The sequence below is a fragment of the Ascaphus truei genome, chromosome 1, assembly GCF_040206685.1.
Source record: "Ascaphus truei isolate aAscTru1 chromosome 1, aAscTru1.hap1, whole genome shotgun sequence".
NCBI lineage: Eukaryota > Metazoa > Chordata > Amphibia > Anura > Ascaphidae > Ascaphus > Ascaphus truei.
Genome location: NC_134483.1, coordinates 201,695,338 through 201,718,584, shown reverse-complemented (window position 1 = coordinate 201,718,584; position 23,247 = coordinate 201,695,338). Strand labels below are relative to the sequence as shown.

Here is a 23,247-nt window from a genome sequence, read left to right as displayed (position 1 = left end):
CCCAAGGGTGGGTGTTTAGGCCTTCCAGGGGGTAGCAGGACTGGTTAACCCCTTCATTACCTTAGCGATTCCCACCGCTATGGTAGTGAAGGGGTTAACTCCTCCCGCAACCTTCCAGGCAGGCCTATCCACCCACCCTGCCCAAAGAAACAGGCTATTGAGATTTAACCCCTTCATTGCCTTAGCGGCTAGCCGCTAAGGTAATGAAGCTGTTTTAATATTAATTTTAATACTAGTGTAGATTAGCAGGTGGTCTCCGGAGCAGAACCGCGTTGATTTTAGGTCCAGGGACCACTTGCTGCCCGAGATACAGTCCCCATTATGGGGTGCCGGTATCTCCTATGCATTTTATTCCCATGATCACGTGACGCGAGACATTTAAATGCATAGAAGATATCGGCACCCCATAACGGGGACTATATCTCAGGAAGCAAGGGGTCCCCGGACCAAAAATCAACGCGGTTCTGCTCCAGAGACCCCCTGCTCATCTACACTAGTATTCAAATTTATATTCAAATATTTAGATCTCTGGCGAGATATGCGCAGGGAGAGGCGGCTCTCTCTGTGCAGCTCTCTCTGCAGCTGGAACAAAACGACGGGTAAGCCCTTTTGAGAGAGGCGATCATCATGTCGCCGGCTACTCGCCCGTTTTGGGAATTTCACAGGTAATCGAGTCTTTCTGAATACTGTAATAGAAACGCTCAAAAAACTTGCCACGAAAACGGCCCGGCGATTTTCTTTATGAAGGCTTATAGAATAGGCCGCTTTGAGTTCAATAGGTTTAATACCTTAAGCTGGTTTTGCCTGGAAGTACAAATATCGCTATTTATTTAATCATTTCATACATTTGTATCCTGTCATGAAAACAATGCAGAAATATTAATTAATTTAAAAATGCTTTTGATAACTGTTAAAAAAAAAACAATCTTGATTAAACACACCAGTTCATGATATGCCAAACATTCTGGTACATTAAGTAACCATATGTTAACAAATAATATTATGTTCTTTATACAAACAAGAAGTACTTATTACCTGCACAATTTTTACCATCAGATGTTAGCTCAAACCCGGCATTACAAATACACTGGAAGCTTCCCTCAGTATTTGCACAGCGGCCATATTTACACAGAATCCCATTCTGAATGCACTCATCAATATCTGTATTACAAGAAAAAAATGTCCTTTCATTTATCTTCAAATATAGCTCACTTTTGACTATTTATTTTGCTATACAGTATATGCAAGTGGCAGGCTTGAGAAACCCACTGCAGAAAGATGGCAAAAAATAAAAAGTACAGTAAGACCGTATAATATATAACGTGTCTTTTTTACGTGGAGAACAGGAATATTATTTTGGGGGCTTCCTATAATTGCACAACTGACTAAAAACACTCACATTACCCTCTGATCCCATGCTGCTAGAGGATTTCCTAGGCATTACTATTGTCAGCTAGTTTAACAATAAATGCACTCATAAGTCTGACAGTCTTGAGATACTGTTAAGTCTGTTGGTATTACTAATTATTGTGTTAATTTTATGATATATATATATATATATATATATATATATATTTTTTTTTTATGTGTCTGCAATTGTGTATTTACTGTGTTAGCTAAGCGGTATTGGAATCGCATGTGTGTTTGTTTGTTTTAAATTGTGGCGTGAGTTCAGACCCTTTTTATTAATAAATAACCAGTACACCTATTGACAGTTTTGATTTTGATCATTTTAGAGTGTTTATTAATTCTTGGTGCGCATGGTGTGTGTTTCTGCAATGTAAATATACAGTATAACTAAAATGATTAATCAGGGCCCACTAAAACTGACATTGTAACATGCATATTTCCATCTTTGGCATCACCAATGTGCGTTAATTACAATGATACTGTACATGAAAGGGGCATTTTAGAAATGACATCATTGCAAGCTGCACATTCTTCACCATATTTATTTTAATGAATACCTTATCAATGAAAACCTGTTTTTTTGGCTACACAGAAAGTGAACAAGAAAACATATTATTACTAATACAAAAAATACTTTTATGAACGCCACAGGGAAAGCATTCCAAAAAGATACTGTAATTACTGCCCTTATGCCAATACCTTCAGTCTTTAAAAGAAAGACTTTTTTTTTCTAACTTCACAGTTGATTTGCCAGGAAAAGTCATGTATAGCATCTGTAAAACTCAGATGTGTAAAGGACAGTGAAATGTCTTACCGATGCAGGCTTGTTTTGTTGGAGTTCGTTGGAAACCTGAATGGCATTTGCAATAATATGATCCAGGTGTGTTAACACAGTCTCCATTAGTGCATGGGTTTGATGTACACTCATCAACATCTGTTTGTAGTAATAAAAAGGCAATTAGAGCTTACTGTAATTTATGATGCAAACTATCGTTTTTAAGGACATATAATTATTGACAACGGAACGCTAAAAGTAAATTCTGCATTTACTGAAATGTTTTACTAGATTTATCTTTACGAAGCAGTTCAAAAATAAAATTTCAATCCTTTGTTACTTATACCAAAACACATAAGTTTTAGATTTTATAATGAAAAATTCTAGTAGAATGTAGGATAATTTAGCTATCAGGAAAGGATTTTACGTGCTCTGATCCTCTTCCTTCATGCTATCGTCCTCTTCCTTTTAGCCTTGTTTATTGCAACCAGGTTGCCCAAAATGCTTTCAATATGAGCATGTAACATCCAATTTGGGATGTTTAGCATTTACATTGAGCAATAAGGCATGCAGTGATGAGCTGAAATCATTGTATCAAAAGTCAATGAAAGTGTCCACATTCAATATACGTATGCTACACTGTCTACTGTATATACTGTATGTTATATATGATCTTTTCATACAGATGTGCAAATGCATCAACATTTTGAGTCTCTTTTATTAGAATACCTCCTTAAACACTCCTCTATAGATATACCAGTGAACACATCTCCCAAGGCTCGACCTCCCAAGGTTAGATAGTAAATCCTTGGGAAAAATAGTAGAGCCGATCCTTCTGAGCTCAGAGTATATATACCAGCTGATTGGGGAGTAAGGTGGTGACGCAAATACTCAGTCTATGCAATGCTCTAGACGCCATAAGGACGATGTAATGTAAGTGACTCTACTGAGAGGTATATAAGTCAATGGGAACTCTACTAAACAGGATTCTCTCCCATATTTCAGGCTATGGAGAATATTTGTTGTCGAATTTTCATAAAGCAAAAAAAAGACTTGTACTTTTGCATGGTTCTCAAATTTGAATGAAAAGTTTGCACATTTATAATCTTTACTGTAGACATTATTTAGTGTGGGATATAATAATATAATCTCTCTCTCTCTCTCTACGACTTTCTTTATATAACACATTATATTCTTGTTATAAGCACTCTACTCTTGAATTTAGTACATTCTTCAATATACTGTACAATACACAAAGAAATGCATCAAACATTCTTGGGTAGCGATACCCTTTTAAACAGATTAACTACATGTTATACTGACAAGCATTTGAGAACCTATCTTCTCCTTTGAATTACTAAATGAATGTTAATCTTTTGAATTTAAACATCTAGAATGTTTGGATTTGTACTGTATGTATGATAAATCATCTCATTCTTCCTTGAGTTTAAACCCTAAGTTTGCAAGCCTATGTGACAAATGACTTTCTCTTACTAAGCTAAGCTTCCATACACACAATATTTTTTTCAAATGTATTATGAGTGTTTCACTATCACTAACTCTCAGTGCCACACGCAGCAGGATTAGAGTTGGAATCAAGCTTCAAATTTAGCTAACTTCTCCAAAAGCAGACATTTCTCACTTGTAATGCTTTTACATTACATGGCCCATTACTGTATTTTACAAGTATCAAAGTGCCCAGAGTATTAACGTATTAGATAATGCTCAGTTTTAGCATGAGCTAAATTTGGATACTGAGATGGTACTCACATTGTTGTAAATTTGACCCTGTCAAATAGGAGTTGTAGTGGCTCACCATTAGCCAATGGAATTAACTCTTATTCAACCTTATCTAAGCTGCATTTACTAAATATGCTTAACCTTACTTATTTCTACAACTTTCAATATGCCCAACCTTGGAATCAAAACTTAATGTATTTTCCATGTGTCATAAATATTAATATCTTAAAAGATCAATATGTAGAGGTCTGCTTATCAATATTCTCGCCGCTGGAAAACTGAAGCAACAAAAACCTAAAACGCTGAAAGCAATAGGATTTTTTATTCTGATACATTTTAGTGCAGATTTTGGAGCCACTTTTATCCCCGTTATATAGCTGGAAATCTTTAATAACTAGAACCTACATTAAAATAGGACTCAAAGATTGAAGCAAATGACGTACATACCATTACATTCAGTCTGGGTATCCTGTTTATATCCCATATTGCACTCACATCGGTAGCTATTAGGATGGGGAATACAGCGTCCATTCAGACAAAGATTGGGGTACTGCTTGCAGATATCTATTGTCTGATTAAGTGTTGCTGCAATACAAAAAGTCAAAATAACATTATATGTACTTGTTTGTTAGTACAGGTATGTGCCAAATCAGTTTGGCATGGAAATGATGCAGAGCACAAGAAACAAAGATCACCTCACTATCCGCAGAATGCAATAAACAGCAGTAGAAACCCAAATCCAAGTAAAATAACTGGGTTGTCTATGGCATCATTAAAAAGTCTAGATCACGTTCTTCCATGCCACCCATGCACACTTCATCACACCACTCAATCCTAGTAACTCGTTTGAGTTCTTATTGACTATTGATGGAATGGAATATAGAATTGTATATATACAAAAGTCTAAAAACGAGTGTAAACTCACCAACCCCGCCATCGACAGTAGTGCCATGTCCACCTATCCCTGTTCCTCCTACACTAGGAGGAAAGCCATTTCCGCCAGGTATAGGAATGTATCCATTTCCACCTGGAACAAATCCATTACCATGAATACTAGGACCAAATCCTCCGGGACCCCCTGGTCTGGGGCCTCCAAATGGAACTCCATCAATGCAAAGTCTACGATATTCATCTAAAACAAAGAAAAAGTTAATAAAAGTATATCTAACAAAACAACACGTCTATTGTTGGTTCAGTGTGATTTTATTTAATAGTACAAAATGTATAGATATTTTAATATGAAAATATATGTATAATAGGATTTTGTATCAAGAGTATTTATTTATTTATAAAATGTTTTACCAGGAAGTAATACATTGAGAGTTACCTCTCGTTTTCAAGTATGTCCTGGACATAGTTAATAATACATGGTATTGTGTCTCCACACATATTTAAAGACTAAACATTTGATCAAATGAATGAAGCACTGTATAAATAACTTACAGATATTTGACGCATAACATATTTATGATACTGTAAATAGCTAGATAACAGCATTAGGTGAATATGATTATATGCATACAAAACTAATTTAAACAGACCATTTATTTCCAACCATGGTGAACACAAGGCAGTGTATAGTATTTAAGGACCTCTACTAAGGTAAAGTGCCAGAATAACGGTGGTTTATGTTTAGGCCAGTGACTGGAGAAAATGACGCAGTGTTTACCAGATAAAAGTGAATTACAGATGTGGTCAATTATAATTGCTGAAGCGAATGAGTTAGGAAACCAGGAATCGAATTGTCACTCTCACAGCCCAACAATTCTGAGTTTAGCACTTGAATTCTGTTTCATAAGGATTATGGGGGATATTCTAGTAGCTGTGAGTTTGTCCTTTAAAATTGGGCATAAGTAGGCAAAAATCGGTATTCTGTATTGCAAATCACATTGTTTAAACTGTGTCTATAAAAAGTGACAAACCATACAGTTTAACAGTCAAAACACCCAGATTGTACTTGCTTTTGAAGCGGAACGAAATGAAGGTGGTGCTAACTCCATCCAGAGCCTGACATATGGGTTTTGCTGATATGAGTTTGCTGAGATATGGGTTTTGCTCTCTCTCAGCAAAACCCATATTTCAGGGTCTGCACAGAACTTGCAATACCAATTTCGCTACTTTGAAGGAGGCAAGGGAAAAAATTGAGGTTTTGCCTTTTGCACTTAACGGGGCTACTAGAATTCAGTTAGTTGTCAGGAAATGTGAGTTTGAGTCTTTTTGGTCATTCCCCGATTTGCACAGACGGAATGAAACCGCTTCTGAAAAAGCCTTTTCCGCACACTTTGAACTTGTGAGAAGGGCTTACAGAATGCAAAACATGCATATCCAATCGGAAAGGGCTTGTTCCGCACGGATTTGCACAAGTTGCAGCTACTAGAATACCCCCCTATGGACCTATAGGTACTATACATAAGTACTTAATTCTGCTTTCTAAACATAATCAGGTACAACTGTCTAAACTTATTTCTGAATTAATTTAATATGATCGATTTTATACTATAGTATATTTAAAATAATAAAACATGGAGAAGCGTTCAGCCAATCAGCAACAAGAACTAAGTCATTGCCATGCATTATACAGGAGATGCTTACAGTAGCTATTTCTCCCTATGCACCATCCCGACTCTTGTGTTCTGCTCAATGACGTCTTCTCTCACCCCTTTTGTATCTAAAGCCCTCTCCCGCCTTAAACCCTTCTCACTGACTGCCCCACACCTCTGGAATGCCCTTCCCCTCAATATCCGAGTAGCGCCTTCTCTACCCACCTTTAAGACCCACCTTAAAACATACCTGCTTAAGGAAGCATATGAGTAGCTCCACGGCTGATAATTAACACCTCATACATTAACCTTGGCCCCTTGCAGACCCACTTACCAGAGCGCCCTCCTAATGTCTCTGTATTTTCTTCCTACCAACAAATTCGATTGTAAGCTCTTCGGAGCAGGGACTCCTTTTCCTAAACGTTACTTTTATGTCTGAAGCCTTTATGTACTTTATGTCTGAAGCCTTTATGTGTTATTTATTTTATTTATTATTTATATGATTATCACATGTATTACTGCTGTGAAGCGCTATGTACATTAATGGTGCTATATAAATAAAGACATACAGACAGAACAGAAGATTCCACTCCTCATTGTTCTGTAACTAAGCTGTACTTACAGTATACACAAGTACAGTAAATGAGCTTCAACCTTTTCCTATCCATCTTGGAATTTAATGCTCTACTTAACTCTTTCATTTATAATCATCTTGCAAAATCTTTTGGCTTTGGGCCATGCAGGAAGTTGCAGGCTTTGCTTCAGGATGAATAACTAAATTCACAGTCTTTAATTCAAACCGTTTCCATTTTCACTGAACTTAAAGCATAAAGGGATGCTGACTGAAAGTAAGAGTAAATGCAGCTGTTTAGTTGTATCAAGCTATGGCCTTCCTAGTCATATCCACTATATCCTTGACCAGAGCATTTTATCATGTTCCTAGAAACAATTTATGGTATTGAGTAAACGAACGTTACAGACACGTTACATTACAAAAACAACTGCTCAACAGTAAAAACCCCAAGAGAAAAAAATCTACTTGATATAGAATAGAAAAGGCTGTGGCATTGTACATGCTCTACTCTACTCACCAGAGCCCCTGACGGGACACATTTCAGGAATAAAAGCGAGTGCCCAGCAACGGCCAGATTCACAGCAGCACTTCATTTTAGTAAATCTGCCTCCCAACTCCTGGGCACAATGTCCATTAACCAGGCTGGAGAAGCACACACCTGACCTCTGATCTGCACACAAAATAAAAAACAACAATAAGTATGTTAACGAAAATCAAGCAAACGTCAAAATAAGAGATCCCCATGATTGCTTACATTTTTTTAGACCCTTTGTAATTTAATATTTGAAAGCAACAGTTTTCGCTGCTTGTATTTTTGCCCTAGACTGAGGGGTTTCCTCTGGGATGATCTATGATGCACAGACCTCTGGGACTCTTCGTTTCCTGAGATATAGGTGATTTTATTCAACGGCCAAACCTGCCTGCCCGGTGGACAAAATATGGTTGCCAGTTCAACCTTGCTCCGGCAGCACACAGACAGCAATGAAGTCAACTGAGATGACGTTGCAACTTTCTCTTGGTACACCGGCGGCTATATTTGTATTTTTTTGTGTCTCACACTGGCACAAAAAAACTACAAATACATTGGGAACCGTGCAGTCATTGGAGGCAACGAATATAAAATACATGAATAATTGTTAGTTAAGTTTCATACACAACATAAATATTCAGCCATGGTGGACACCAAAGAAAAAGAAAAAATGATACATAGATTAGAAGACACAGAATTCATATACCCATTCCCACCCTAATATGGGTGATAGACACTGCCCATATTTGCCAAAACATTTAGGTACATTAATAGTGAGAGAAACTGGAACAAAAAACTGCATCAGATATTTCAAATAAAATACATTGAATCCCTTTCAATGGTATTGTGTTCTGTTGATTTACTTGGAGCAGATTATCTCCAAATGTTGCCCACCATCTAAGGAAAAGTGCCCTGTGTGTTATCACAAACAAAGTAACTCACTTTGAGTTATGGCAATTACATTTTTTTCCCCATTGTGGCTGCATTTAAGATAACAAGCTTGTTAATCAAGTTTCTTTCATTTGAAAAATAGAAATAATAAAAACTTATTGTACAGTGATGTTTATCCATTTTCAGGGGCAGGCATGATTTTTCTACCACAACGACTACTTATTTAACTTCACAGATGAAAAGTAAACTTTAATCAGCTTCAATAGAAATTATTTGTCCGTTGTACTGCTGTAACAATAGTATGAAAAGGCAGATTTAATGAATAACAGATTAATTCGGTTTCTGAGTTACAGTACAATTTTTTTATGATTACTTTTAAGATAAATCAAAGTAGAGCGAATTATCACATAACCACTTGTGCATGAATATGTATGCTCACTACAAATGTATGAACAATAGGGAGTCCTTTAAGATTTTAGCGCAGTGGATTATGCTGTATTATGTTATTATGATAATGTTAATTTAGGTTAATGTTACGTTAAATAGGCTAACGGAGCTTAGTGCATCTTGTCCAGAGTACAATGTAGTGATCAATATTGATTGGACAATCATTCTTATAACTCATCATTTCCATGACTGGTTTTAAATCTGTATGTGGCTCTTAAAAGTAACCCTCTCCTTAAATACATTTAAGCAAGATATGTAAACCTATGTAGTAATAACAGAATGGAACTTTCCAATGCAGCAGTGGTTTTACAATGTCATAACAATGGGACATATTAATGCAGCATTTCCCCTTGTGCCATTGAGTTATGCATCTTTTCCATGTATTTCTTTAAAATAGATAAAGTAGTCAAAAGAGGGGAATCTTGTGCACTTTATTTAAACAATGGGACAGTTTAAAAACACAGGACCATGTTTACTAAGTGGTGCTATGCCATAAAATACATTCTAAGTGGTGCTGTGCCATAGAAAGACCTTACATTCTATTAATTTCAATGGTTCATAAGGTGCGTTTCAGCGCTAGAAGGTGTTTTAGGAATATGGACCCCAATGTCATTGCTATGCCGTACCAAATGGTGAAGCTCTGATGATTAGGCCTAATGTCTGATGTATTCATTTAAAAAATCAACAAACATACACATTTGATGCAGTCCGGTAAATAGTATGTGCAAAGCCTGATGATGTATATTGAAATATGCACTGTCAACAAGAAAAACAACTCCAGCTGTTCTAGACACTTGGCCAGTATAGCTTGTGATATTGTGACGACTCAGGAGATTCCTTCCTCTCCCTCTCTCCCATCTCCCGTTATCCTTCCTGCCCCTTCTCACTCCTCTCCTTCACCGTATACCTCTCTCCCCTTGCCGCAGCACGTTCCCTGCAGGTCTCGTGTACCCACGCGTTCCCACAGTCCCTGCCATAATCCTCCCCGCTCCCTCTCCCCCGCGGTAGCTCCCTTACCTTCCCCTGTGGTGTCATCCGTCCCGTTACCTCCTCTGCCTGTGGTGCCCGCAGCGCGGCGTTCCGCACGCCTAGTGACGCGTCCTGTATGTGCGGCCCTCAGCCCACAGAGGACGCGCGTACATGTTCCTCGCTCCCCTTGCTGACCATCGCACGGGCACAGGCCTCTCCCGCGTTTCCCTCTGTTTGGCTCCGTCCCCCTCCTGCTGCCTTTCCCTGCTCCGTGCGGGCCGCACCTGTGTTGCAGTCTGTGCGCGCGCATTCCCAGCTTACAGGGGCCGCGCGCACAGACTCTCCTTATCAGGATTTCCCTGTCTCCGCCTCCCAAGCTGTTCAGGCCATTCCCAGGACTGCCCCTTCTGTCTCCTCCTCTTCTCTCCCTGACCTATCTCTTGTTTCTCCCACTTCTCTCTCTACTCCTCCCCTCTCTACCATTGGTGCACCTCCCTTTATAATCCCTGTCTGTCCACCTCTTCCTCGCTCTGCATAGTTCCTGTTTCCCTGTTTGTTACCTGTCCTATGCTGTGCTCCCTCTGTGCTCCTGTGAATACCTGATCCTGTGTTACTTTGGATTTCCCTGGCTTTGACCCCTGCTCTCCCTGGATTACTCTGCTCTCTGGTAACCCCTGAACCTTACTACGCATACGACTTTGCTGACCTCTGGCTTCCTAGGACCTGGCTTGCTCTCTGACGATTCTACTCTCTGGATTCCCTGAACATTGGCAAACGGACACGACTATTCTCACGGACACTCCACAAGCGTTGCAAGTATATGCTAACAACTCTTTCAACAGGCCCAGCAACGCTATACCACACTCCGGGCTTGCTCCCACTGCTGTGGGTGTGTGGTATCATACCGTTCCCACCTCAGTACTGGGGTCTAGCTTGGTCTGCGGGCATACAGGCATGACAGATATCAGCAGGAATGCTTATGCTATTGCTGCTGACTTGAATCGTGACAATGTGAGAAGAATAGCTTGTACATCTTAGCCATGCTGGCTTAGTAGGACATAGCAAGTCTGACATACAGTACAGTATGGTGCAATACTGATGTCACAAGATTTATCAATGCAAAAAATCCCATTGGAAATGGAGTGTTTTTGTGGTACTGTATTTTCTCACCAGTGGGAGACCTTGATAAATAGCCCACAACCAAAGTTATATTAGCTGGTCTATACATGCATCTGCATATTTTTTACACAACATTGATGTAAAGGTGTTTTAAATTACACTTCTTCAATCCACTCAATATAAATTTCCATGTCAGCACACACTATCATGACTTGGCTACAAAGATCTGTATCTGTCAGCACGGGAACACTAGCCACATTAGCTGATTTTAATCTTCAATATTTGAATCATTGCACTTTACAATTTTTTGCTGGTCGTCTTCCAAACCAAACCCATTAGAAAAGACAGCTTTCATCAAAATACTGTACTGTACCACAGAACTGTGCAGCCCAAGCTGAACTACAGTAATACGACCACAGCTGAAATCTCTCTTAATTCCCCCTATGAACATTAGAAGCTTTATTAATAATCAAACTATCAAACCTTGTCCTAAAAGTGTCTATAAATAGTATATATATATGTAGACCCTGTAAGAAAGAGCGGGCTACTTATCCTTCTCCTACTGGAGTAAGCCCTGGTAAGGGCAGGCGCCAGTATTAACCATGGGTTCCCCCCCTCACCAAGCCCTGCTTTGAGTGACAGAGGTAGGCCCCTGACTGTGTGGAAGGCATAGACACAGGGGAGGGTCCTGCTGACATCATAAGGGGTAGGGCTGTATCTTTTTAGTGGGCTGTCCTGTGTGTGAGTGTGTCAGTTCTGGAAGGTGTTGAGTCTGAGGAGTTCGGTGAGAGTTCTGTCTGTAGAGTTGGAGTGTCTGGCTGGACAGTCAGAATCTAGAGAGCAGTGTGTCTGTTCTGTGCAGTGAGAGAACCGTCAGCCTGAGAGTGCTGTTGGAGCAGAGAGAGAGAGATGATCCTGTGAAAGCTGAGAGTTCAGCTTGTCAGTCTGTGGAGAGTCTGGAGGGAGTCTGTGGAGTTATGTCCTGGGAGCTATATATATATATATATAAAACTGAACCCCAATATAATGCGGTGCTCGGGTCCACATAATGTGACCACGTTATAACCGGGATCGCGGAAAAAAAATGGCCTTCGTGATCAGGACTTACCCGGAGCAGGATGCAGGGGATCCGACACCATGGGCAGCCGTCGCAGGGTGGTGGTGTGTGTGTGTGTGTGTCTGTGTGTGTCCGTGTCCGTCTCCATTACCAATAAAGCTTTGAATAGATGTTTGCTTTTTTTTTTTAAATATCTATTCAAATCTTTATTTGAAACGGACATACACGGAGACATACACACACAGACAAACACATACCTACACCTGATGTCATTCGCTCGGCGCCGCTTGAGGAGCTGGGTCACATACCGAGCATGGTGCTGCAGGCGGCCGGAGAAACAAAGGTAGGGGATGTTTGGGAGCCAAGCTCAGCCCGCATATAAGCGGACCCGCGTTGTAGCAGATCACGCTATAACGGTGTTGAGCTGTATGTGTGTGTGTGTGTGTGTGTGTGTGTGTGTGTGTGTGTGTGTGTGTGTGTGTGTGTGTGTGTGTATGTATATATATATATATATATATATATATATATATATATATATGTATATGATAAGTGGAGCTAAATGGAGGATTGTTGTATAAACAACCTCAAGTCAACTCAATGGCATAGCAGAATAAAACAAGGTTTATCCGAGGACAGAGCAGATAAGTTACAGTAAACAGTTTATAAGACAGAGCCTTCACTGTATAGTGTATTTATGCGTTGTTTCTTTATTTTGTTTTCTACGTTTCTCTTCATTTCAGTTGTTTTATTTTAACTTGGTTACAAAAACAGGATCACTGGTGACATTTACTGATATGTACAATTATTGGTTCAAGCATATGGAGGAGTTATCAAATGTAAACTGTGAGCCATATACCACAACTACTGGTGATTAAAATAGGCATAGATTAAATTATATCATATCATTTTCAACATTTTTATACAACATGAAAATCCAAGACTTTTTGGAATCTTGTCACATTTGGTAATATACTGGATTCACCTCAGAGCTGTATCTTTTGCTATGATATGCTCTGGAATTGTACAAATATTAATCTTCTTGGATTAGTAATGTTTTGTTTTTCACTTTCCCGGCCTTAGATTTGATTCCAGTTTATGTTTATGTTGATACCACTTGTTTCAATGACAAATGGCACTTTACACAAATACTGTACACATCTATGATACATCTGTGTACTTGCCTAAAAATAGATATTCTAAAATGCCTGATACACCATTTTTGTGAGTAACCAGCATACACATTCTTATGATAAATATTTCAGTAAATTGGGAGACTATACATAACTTTGTTTTTTTTACTAAAGTTAACTACCGGATGTTATTTTGTGTGAAAAAATGTAATTAAATGACTTTGGATTTAGTCAATATTCTCTCTTATTCATTGAATTACTTACATAAAGTAATAATATAGGTGGAGGCATGGCTCTTCTTTCTTTGTTTTTGTAAAAGTACTGTATTTTCTTTGAACATTATGGTCATTATGGGCTGACCATCAGAATAGCTATCGTCTTTTTCCGCTTTTATATTTATGAAGTTGTCCTGTTCCGTTACTATTTAAGTGCATACATTATTTGCATTTTTCCATGTCTAGTGAAACCACATAATGGGGTCATAACGCTAAAGGCAATTATTGTCTCCTGAGAAACATTGGTCATGTATTTAAAACTTAAATTGAAGAGTTTGTATATTTTTCAGTCTCCAAAAAGCAAAACTAAAGGCAAAACAGGTGTCACAGAAGCCACCTATGGAGGCACTATGATATTAAATGTCTCTGGAAAGGAGTGCTGCTCAAATGCATAGCTAGCTAAGAGGACAGAGAATGTTGAACTACTCACTTTGGCCTCTCTTTCCTCATTCTGTGGCCCTCTAAACCATCAATAAAACGAGATGTGTATACCCTTGGGGCCTGGTGATAAATAATCCTGCAACAGCAGTTTAACTTTTTTGACTGCTCATGGTAGCTTTCAATTGCCAGAAAAAAAGAGCAATTTTGCAGCCCATTATATATGGTGCTCCTCCTAATATAAAGAAGGGGAAAGGGTATAGTGTCTGGGATCACTATAAAGAATGATAGCAGGAAAATATGGCCAATCAGACGGTGCTTTGAAGAGCCAACACATGGACCCCCAAAGACAACTTCAAACAACAGGTGGCGACTCAGCAGGAACAGCAGCACAGTAGGTGCAGGTTGCATCTGCCTCTCTAAGTCTCAATAAAGAAGAGAAAATGGCTCTCTATCAATGAAAGGCTTTAAAAAGACGTCAGTAAAGATGGAGGCTCTGTTACAAAGGTTAACCCCTTTATCTCAGGGCTAGTGGAAGTGGAACATTTTGAAGGCTTACTTTTTTCTGTTGCTAACAAACTCACAATATCAAGTTGGAAAGTACTATATATTTATCTATATGTACATATGTCATTTTAAAAACGAATCACCTGGTTTATACTTGAACAGGTAAAATAGTAGTACAATATTCTTACCAATGCAGCGTGAGCCATCAACAGACGTAACGTACCCACGAGGACAGATACAGTAGTAGCTACCAATCGTGTTTGAACACTCTCCTCCATCGCAAATACCAGGAATTGTGCTGCATTCATCAATGTCTGAGCAAAAAAAATTGAGAAAATGGAAAGCAAGAGATGAAAATAGGCAATAGCTTTATTTTGGACATCAACGCTATATGAAAAAGATTATCTTATTTTACAACTGTAAAAAGACAACTCTTTACCAATATGAGATTTGAAAACAACACTATATTATAGCTCTAGTTATTTAATAGCAGCTGAAATGGGCTGCATATAAAGCTTGCGAATAAATGAACATGGTGGATATCTGACATTTGTGATTATGAATAGTTGGGAAAAAAAACCCTGTAGACGTTCAAATGAAAAACAAACATAACTACTGGTTAGAATCGTCAATATAATCAGAACATTGTAATTTTTACCTCCTAAAACAAACCTACAATTGATCCTAACAAATAGATTAAAAGATTTAAGACGCTTAATTATGTTGACATGTCTTACCTTTCTTTCTCCACTGGCAGGTTTTAAGATATCAAGAATACCATATCTGCACTTTGGAAAGTTACAGAATATGCATGTTCCAGGAAAGGGCAATTCTAAATAAAGCCCACCTTTATATACACACAGTCTGAAGCCCCCCTATGCACACACAAACATGCATACTCTGCAACCCCCCTCTATATATACACAAATAACTCTGCAGCCCCCCTACACAAACTCTGCAGCCCCCTGCCCCCTCTTCACCCACAAAACACACACTGAAAACAAACACACACACAGCAGTCCCCCTCTACACCCACAAATACACACTGCAGCTCCCTGTAAACCCACAAAACTGCAGACACACACTCTGCAACCCTCCACACCCACAAAACACACACTGAAAACACATACTGCAGCCCCCCCTCTACACCCACAAAAAACACTGCAGACACCCACACACCTTTTTATTCTATTCCCCATACCTAGTGACTTAGGATCTGTAAAAGTATATTTTTATTAACATTTGTGTTTGGTATAAAATGTACTGTTGTGCACGGTATTATGAGCTGGGATTTTCAGGACCAATGTTCTGAGCGAGCCACTGGGCTAGCAACTTGGTGCCAGTGAGTCTGCTCAGACATCGGACATGAAAGCCACAGAGGATGTCTGAGGTGTGAAGACCATTTGAGCAGAAGGGAAGGGCTTAAGTACCCACGTCCTGGGATGAATGGAACCCCCTGACTTGGAGGAGCCTGACCCAGCTGGTGGCATCTGAATAGCAAGGGACAAGGTGGCAAACTTTCGCATGTCCCTTGGCAGATTCAGAAAACCCGCTTGCCCGGCTTCACAGGCCTGGCTTTGCTCTGATTGGCTAGGTAGAAAGTTCCCACGCTGTGATTGGCTGTAGTATTTTGTGAATGAACTCCAAAATACTATAAGAAACCTCTCAGTCACTCACCCGGCAGATTCTCAAGCGCCAAAACCGCAGCGGGGTTTTTGAATGTGAAAAAAGTGCGAATAGCAGAGCACCGGCTTCAGAAAAACCAACTCGAAATATTTTCTAAATCCACCTTCTCAAAAATGAAGGTAGCGGTCGCGGCTGGGATTTCAAGCCGATTTTAGTTCCAGGACGTTTGGAGCTAAGTCCTGGCCAACGAAAAGCAAGTCCTCTGGGAGACAGAAGCGGTAGCATCTGGATTTTCATGCGATTTGGGTTCCAGGACATTTCGGACTAAGTGCCAGGCAACTAAAGACTCTTGTTTAATGTGTCATTTAGCTAGGAAAGTCTATTTTTTTACCCCAGTTCCCAAGTAAGTGTGTCTCTTCTTATGTAGTTTGTGTATCATTGTGTGTATGGGATGGAGAAAGCATCCTAGTAGCATTTGCCGTCTATGTAACAGGGGTAGAAATTATTCCGTGGTTGTAAGTGCCAGGGTAAAAAGTAAATAAATGGGCGTATACTCAGCTACAGGAAGCTATATATGGATCGTTTTGGAAAAGCGGGGTAAACTTGTCAGATATCGAACACGATATATTTAACATAGACCTGCAGGAGGGCGTAGAGCAGGCTATCGCCATGGCAGTGCCCAGGATAATTTATGGAGTAAAGGTCCTTGGTGGTGGCGGGCCTCCCATTATCGAAGAGACGAAGAGGTCTAAGGATACCTGATATAATGGAGCCCCCATTGGGGCTGGTTGGAAAAATTCTGCTACAGTATGCCTCGTATGGAGCAGCAGCAGGAGTCACGAGCCACAGCGATGCAATTGGGCCTCTGGCACTACAGTCGGGTTGGCAGGTATGGTTAGCAGGAAGAGTCACTGCAATGCCGTTGGGGGCTCTGTACTACAGTTGGGCTGGTAAGTGGCAAAGAAGAGTTGGTAAAACTCAGGTTAAAATATAAATAAAGCTGTGGTCCTGTTTTTCCCCACACAATGTTTCTGTCGTTATTTGGGGAAGGGGGACATGTGGCTCCTAAAGCGCCATGCCGTTTATCGGTGGCTGCCCTGGGTGCCTACACGGGAATTAGTTTGTTATAGGTGATACAATTGTTATTTTTATTCAACATTGTTGTCATGGTTTTATGGATTACAATATCTGTTTATAAGGCTGCTATGGTTACATACATACCGACCGTGGCCCTGAGTCGTGGGTGAACTAGATATTTCATCGAACCAGTCCGAGGACACCGGGCATCATGCTGGTTTCTTAAGGCATAAATATACCCTTGATGGTGCACTTGCTACACGACTAAACACAGGGTTCTCTTATGGCTCTATGTATAAGTATGCTCTATGGGGTGAAAACTAAAGTGCAAAGTTGTTGCTGCTATTTGTTGCTACTATTTTAGGGACTGGAATAGGCTTGATGTGGGAGACACATATAAATACTTGGTTGTTATATTGTTATATTTACTGCGTGGGCTCATCCATAAAACACCATATGGCCATTCACGTCAAAATGAAAACATACAACGTTTTGATTAACATTTTTCTCTAACACAATATAGCAATGTTTCAAATACAACACTAATGAAATGACTTCTCTGGCAAAACAGTTATTTTTTTTTTATATTAATTTGTCTCCTTGTTGTTACCCATTTCACTCACAGTGTAGCTTTGCATCCTTGGTATTGCTAAATGACAGGCCTCTGCTATTTCTGAGAATACTCATATTGTTTATGGCCTGTGTCCAACCCACACAGGCCATATCTACTATAATTTCCTAATTCCATGTTCCCATTTGCATTTGTTTATTCATTTCATGCCAACAATTTTCTAGAGCATTTTCAAAATTAATTTTACTTTTCTGTGTTAAATAGAGATATTCATCTTGGCCAAGGCCCTACGTTACGATCTCATGTCTGGGTATTGGTGTTAGACTTAACAGATTGTCATACCTATTTATTAATAGTTTGAGTCAAAAAGACAATGATTAGATTTTATAATACTGTATTATTTCGAGTGCACCACGTGAGCCAGATACTTTCAATCAAACACCAGGCCCACTTATTCTATGTCAAGATAAATCAATTTAAATTTAGTTGCATAGTTACAGCAAATCCACATGGTGCTTTTTATCCGGAAGACATTTCAAAAGCAAATGTTATTACTAATGTTATTTTTATCACTATTGAAACTCTATAATAATGAATTTTTGGGGCATTTAATACCAGTCATATCTTGATATATTAGTTAAGGTTTAATGCATGCAAAGCTTTAACCATGGACATATTCTAGCAAATCTTCCAGTATTTGAAAGCCTTGAAATGGAAAGTACCCCACTGTTTCCATACTAACATAAAACTGTAGGTCAATGCTATTTCACGGTCTAATAAAATTCATGCATGTTTACAGTATATCAATGTGCAGTATAAAACTAGTTAATCAAAGCCTGTTGCTGCAATGTACACATTCAATGAATCAGTGTGAATTCTGGAATACATAGCATCAGTCAGATAGAAACTATCAAAAACTCAAAGGACATAATGTCATAAAATGATTGGACCAGAGCTAATATTCGAAAGTGCAACACAACATCCAATTTCCTAACTAGATTGGCGTAAAAAAATACGGACCTGCTAAGTCTATATTGTTGTTGTAGAGGTAAAACTCATGACGTGCATTTATGGCAAAAACGCACTAAATGCACTTCCTGACTTGGAATTTATTGATATTTCTATTGAAAAACTCATTAAAGACATCTAATCTTCAGAACTTGGCATATCAAAAAACCTTCCTTTTTAAATACAGAATTGGTCCTGTCAAAAAGACCATTTAATCGTCTTTTCCCCAGTACTCAAAGTATGTAGTTAATGACTTTTATATCTAAAATGACAATATATAAACAAGTAATGCCTCAGTTTTCAGGGTAAATTCATAATATGTGTAATAGTCATGTTTGTTATTGGATTGTTAATGGTGTAATGTTTTCTTGTGTTTCTACAGCATTGCAATACAGTATATACCTGGCATCTTTCCTAGAATATGCCTAGTGCAGGGTTGAGGTACTGCTAGTGCCTTATCCCGGCATTAGCTGGCTACTTGCTATCTGGTCTGTAACTGTTTCATACGCTCATAATATATATTTTCTTTAACTGTGCATGCAATGTCTTGTATATAAATGTATACCTTGTTCATTTATGTAACTGTATTTGTAACCATGTATTATTTGTTTTACTCTGTGCCCAGGACATACTTGAAAACGAGAGGTAACTCTCAATGTATTACTTCCTGGTAAAATATTTTATAAATAAAAATAAATAAATAAAATACTTAGGGGCAGATCCACAACAAAGCTCCATTGACCTATTTAACCTAAATAAATGTTAGGTTAACTATAATGCCTATGCACTAAAGCAAATAACGTAATGTTAACCCAAAGCTACTCCTTGAATAACGTATAGTTATTTTTCTTCTGGCGTTTAGTGCTAATGAAATGCAAGAGAAGTGTCCCCCTAGCATTACATATGCACTAAGGGCTTCCTGACTTGGAAGAGACTTGACGAGAGAGAGAGAAGAGAGAGAAGAGAGAGAAGAGGGAGAAGAGAGAGAAGAGAGAGACTAGTGAAATATGCAAATTATATTTAAATGAAATACAATCCACACTCCCTAAAAGGTTTTCATAAGACCTATACTGACAAGACTAAGGCCAATTGTGATGATGAGGGGAACTAGTGTTAGGCCCAGCAGGATCAGAACCCACAGCAGAAAAAGGAAAAAATATATTGTTTTTAGTTAAACAAATCAGTGTCTTGAGTGTCTATACCAACTATGCATCAAATACAGTTCTTGAAAAGCAAAGCTGGCATGCCATGAAAGCACATTTTACACATGGGTGGAGCGTACATTACAGCTGTGGGTAATAAGACGATGCCTATCTGCCAAACAAAACAACTTGGTTACTGCATCAGCCAGAATCATGACTGCCAATTTGGGATGACAACATTTTGTAGCAAATGATAAATTACATGTCAAAGTAGCAGAAAAAATTACAGAGGTCCAATATTGACTTAACGAGACATTAACCTAAGTAACACCTTGTTACGATCTAAAGGGTTTCTTGAAAGCTCACTAACGCAGTGTTAAGTGCTGTTTCCATCCGGAAAGCTCAATGGCAGTTAGTGTTAATGATTTGAAAAAAAGAGGTGTCCCTCAAACAACAACATACCAACAGAGCTCTACTACAGTTAGCACAGGGAGGGAGAGAGAGATTCATTTTTGCTGCAGTCCCAAGTTGCTTATATACCACTCCAAACACACCTTCAAACAACACGTGGAAAGATACCTGTGCACAAAAAGGAACATACATGAGATATATGCTAATATGATGATGCCGTGTCCCCTCTTACCTCCGGGGGCGGGGAGGGGGACCGCTGCGCTTAGCGGGAGTTCCGCGGCATACCCAGCAAGCGGGGGCCACCATCTTCATTGTTTGCACATGCACAGGATGAGATATGCGCATGCGCAGTGAATCAAAAGTTGTGGTGGCAATTTTAGGTTCACGCATGCACAGTGGAGTCGTTGGGCATGCTCAGTCCCCAGAGTTGCGGCAGCCATCTTAGGAGAGGCTCCACAAGGGACTAAATGTCCCAGGAGCCTGAGGGACATGCAGTTAGAATGTTGACACAGGCAGTTACTGGAGTTGCTGGCAGTTACTGGCAGTTGGAAGAAGGGGAGAACAGTTGAGGTAGTGTCCAGGGAGCAGTGCTCCCCTGGACTAGGACTAGGTTTGTCCCTTAGGTCCCAGCTAGGTCCTAAGTCCCCTTTTAGATTGTGGCTGCTATAGGGAAAACCCCAGACAGGGGCTACCCTTTAGCCTTATAGCATCAGGTGTAGCACCAGTGAAGAGACGCCACGCGGTGAGCTGCAGCCTGTGGTCTGGGAACAGATCACAGTCAACTATAGAAATTAAGGGACACCCTCCAGCTGAAGCTCCCTCAAGAGGTGAACGCCTATGCGGACCAAAGAGAGGATTCAGCCGACGTCGTGGGATCAACGTTTTCTTTTTGCTCATTCAGTGGTACCTGGGTACAGGAGTGACCCGGGAGGTAAAGTGCACCAACGGTCCACAGGGGTAGCGCTACTCCTTACACCTGGGTGGGACTGACTCATTTGGGTGAGGACACCAGGGGTATTGGTGCCACGCACCCTATGAACTTTGGGGGACAACCACCCTGTGTTGTTATTATTGTTATTGTGCTGTTAAATATATGTTTAAGTAAAGATAAGTAGTCATACCAGTGTGAGTGTATCTTTATTCCTTGACTACATTGGTTCCTGAGAGGGGTTATCCTGCAGCACTGGGATCCCTCCCAGGTGGAGGCGCTGCATACCGATATAACGCTGTCACCCCAGGCTCCCAGTGGCAGAGGATTAGGTCTCCTGTACACTAAACAGGTATTCAGCATGCGTAGTTCCCTTAGTTACAGGGATAGGGGGCTACAATAGCATATTTCAATTACCTAAATTAGCATATTTCCCAGGTATCTCATGTGTGCTCCTTTATGTGCACAGGTATCTCTCTTCACGTGTTGTATAAACTATAAAGGTGTGTTGGGGCAGTAAATAAATAACGTGGGATGAGCAAAGAAGAGTCTTTGGGGCCTATTCTCATAGCTCCGAAGTGTGACAAACCGTTTCTAAAGTGCACTTTCCAATCAGATTGGCATGCTTTGCTATTCTGTAAATCCTTCTCGGATGTGCAATCCGTGTCTAAAAGGCTTTTTTAGAAGCGGTTTCACTCCGGCTCTGCCAATCTGATCGGTTTGTCAAAAAAAGCCTCCAACTAACATTGTTGGACGACAACTGCAATTCTGTAGCTCCGTTATGCAAACCGCTTCTAAAAACGCTATTTTTTTTCACATCACCTCAAGGGTGGTGATATTAGTATTGGGAGTTACATCAAGAGCCTGATATATGGGATTGGCTGAGAAAGCAAACCTCATTTGAGACTGGGGATGGAGTAAGCACCACCTCAGGTCATTCTGCTTCAAAAGCAAGTGCAATCGATGCGGTTTTGCCGTTAAACCATGCGGTTTGTAGCTTTTTATAGAATCAGTTTAAAAGAAGCAATTTGCAATAGAGCATAGGTTTTTTTTCTCACATTTCATTCCGCTACTTCTGAACATTCCAAACTGCTCACTTTGGCATGTTCAACTTCAGAGCTTCTAGAATAGGTCCCTCTCTCTGTGTCTCTCTAAGCCTATGCTAATGAGATATACAATGGCTGCTGTTTGCATATGGTTAGTTTTGTGGATATGCATTGACCTCAGGGATCATAGCGTCCGTTAATGATTTTGATCACGTCTCATTATTAGCACTGAGTTAGCGGAACTCTGTGGATCTGGACCAAGGACTTCAACTTGGAAATGGAGTAAAGCAAAAGTTTGTATTTCACTTATTAACATTGATACTTTCATATTAAACTTGCATCCAAATTTCATATCAGTGTAATCCTTTCCTATGTACAGTAGGCAGCTGCTGCTGGGCTTTAGGCTGAGATTGTCGTGGGGGCATGCGTGAGTGCATGGCGTCACGCACGCCTCTCGCCCAAGCGAGTGGTGAACTCTGTTTCCAGTGATTGGGGAGGCGATGGGGAGGTGTGGCGGACGCGTGGCGGACGCTTTACCAGGCTGGTTCGCCCTCATTGGCTGAACTGCTCACGTGACGTGGCCGTGATGAGGCCTCCACACGAACAGACAAAATAGTTTGTCTTTCCAAAAAACTGCAGAGCGGTCGCTCTGCATCGCTAGCGTGGTTGCGTGCACTATAGGTAGCCTCATAGGAAATCGGACTGTTGTTCATGTTGTGCGAGCGCCATCACGCAGACTATAATCTCAGCCTAAGGCTTTGTAAAGACTTTGTAGTGGGTTCTGGCTAATGAAAGAAAGCTAAACGTGATGCATTTCATGTGCCAATATTCATGCCAACACCTAATATTTTTATATCTGCAGTTTAAACACGGTATGTTGTTAAAGGCACGTTTAGTCTGGATTTTCTAATACCTTAATATCAGACCACCCCAGGCTGTTACTACTTTTTTCTTTATAAAAATGATCTTACAGTACTTATGAAGTACCGAGCGGGCTGGGAGGAAAGAAAATGCCCAATGGGATTTTCAGGGGTTCCGTGGTACTACACATTTGCTATTCTCAATTCTATTTAGCACTTACTCTTCCATTGAAAACA

At 39.9% G+C, this 23,247-nt stretch overlaps 1 protein-coding gene across 4 annotated transcripts in view; it reads right to left on the bottom strand.

Annotated features, from left to right (window-relative positions):
* FBN2 (fibrillin 2) overlaps positions 1 to 23,247 on the bottom strand; it is a 271,752-nt gene that overhangs the window by 159,103 nt on the left and 89,402 nt on the right. For 2 of the 4 annotated variants that reach the window (XM_075600216.1, XM_075600224.1), the window contains exons 8-13: positions 14,530 to 14,655; positions 7,557 to 7,709; positions 4,851 to 5,057; positions 4,373 to 4,510; positions 2,225 to 2,344; positions 1,036 to 1,161 (exon numbers count right to left, since the gene is read on the bottom strand). In XM_075600216.1, the coding sequence (XP_075456331.1) occupies positions 1,036 to 1,161; positions 2,225 to 2,344; positions 4,373 to 4,510; positions 4,851 to 5,057; positions 7,557 to 7,709; positions 14,530 to 14,655 (870 nt within the window). Of the gene's footprint in view, positions 1 to 1,035; positions 1,162 to 2,224; positions 2,345 to 4,372; positions 4,511 to 4,850; positions 5,058 to 7,087; positions 7,483 to 7,556; positions 7,710 to 14,529; positions 14,656 to 20,408; positions 20,621 to 23,247 lie in introns of those variants that run through there. The other 2 variants (XM_075600237.1, XM_075600232.1) reach the window with 2 other exon arrangements.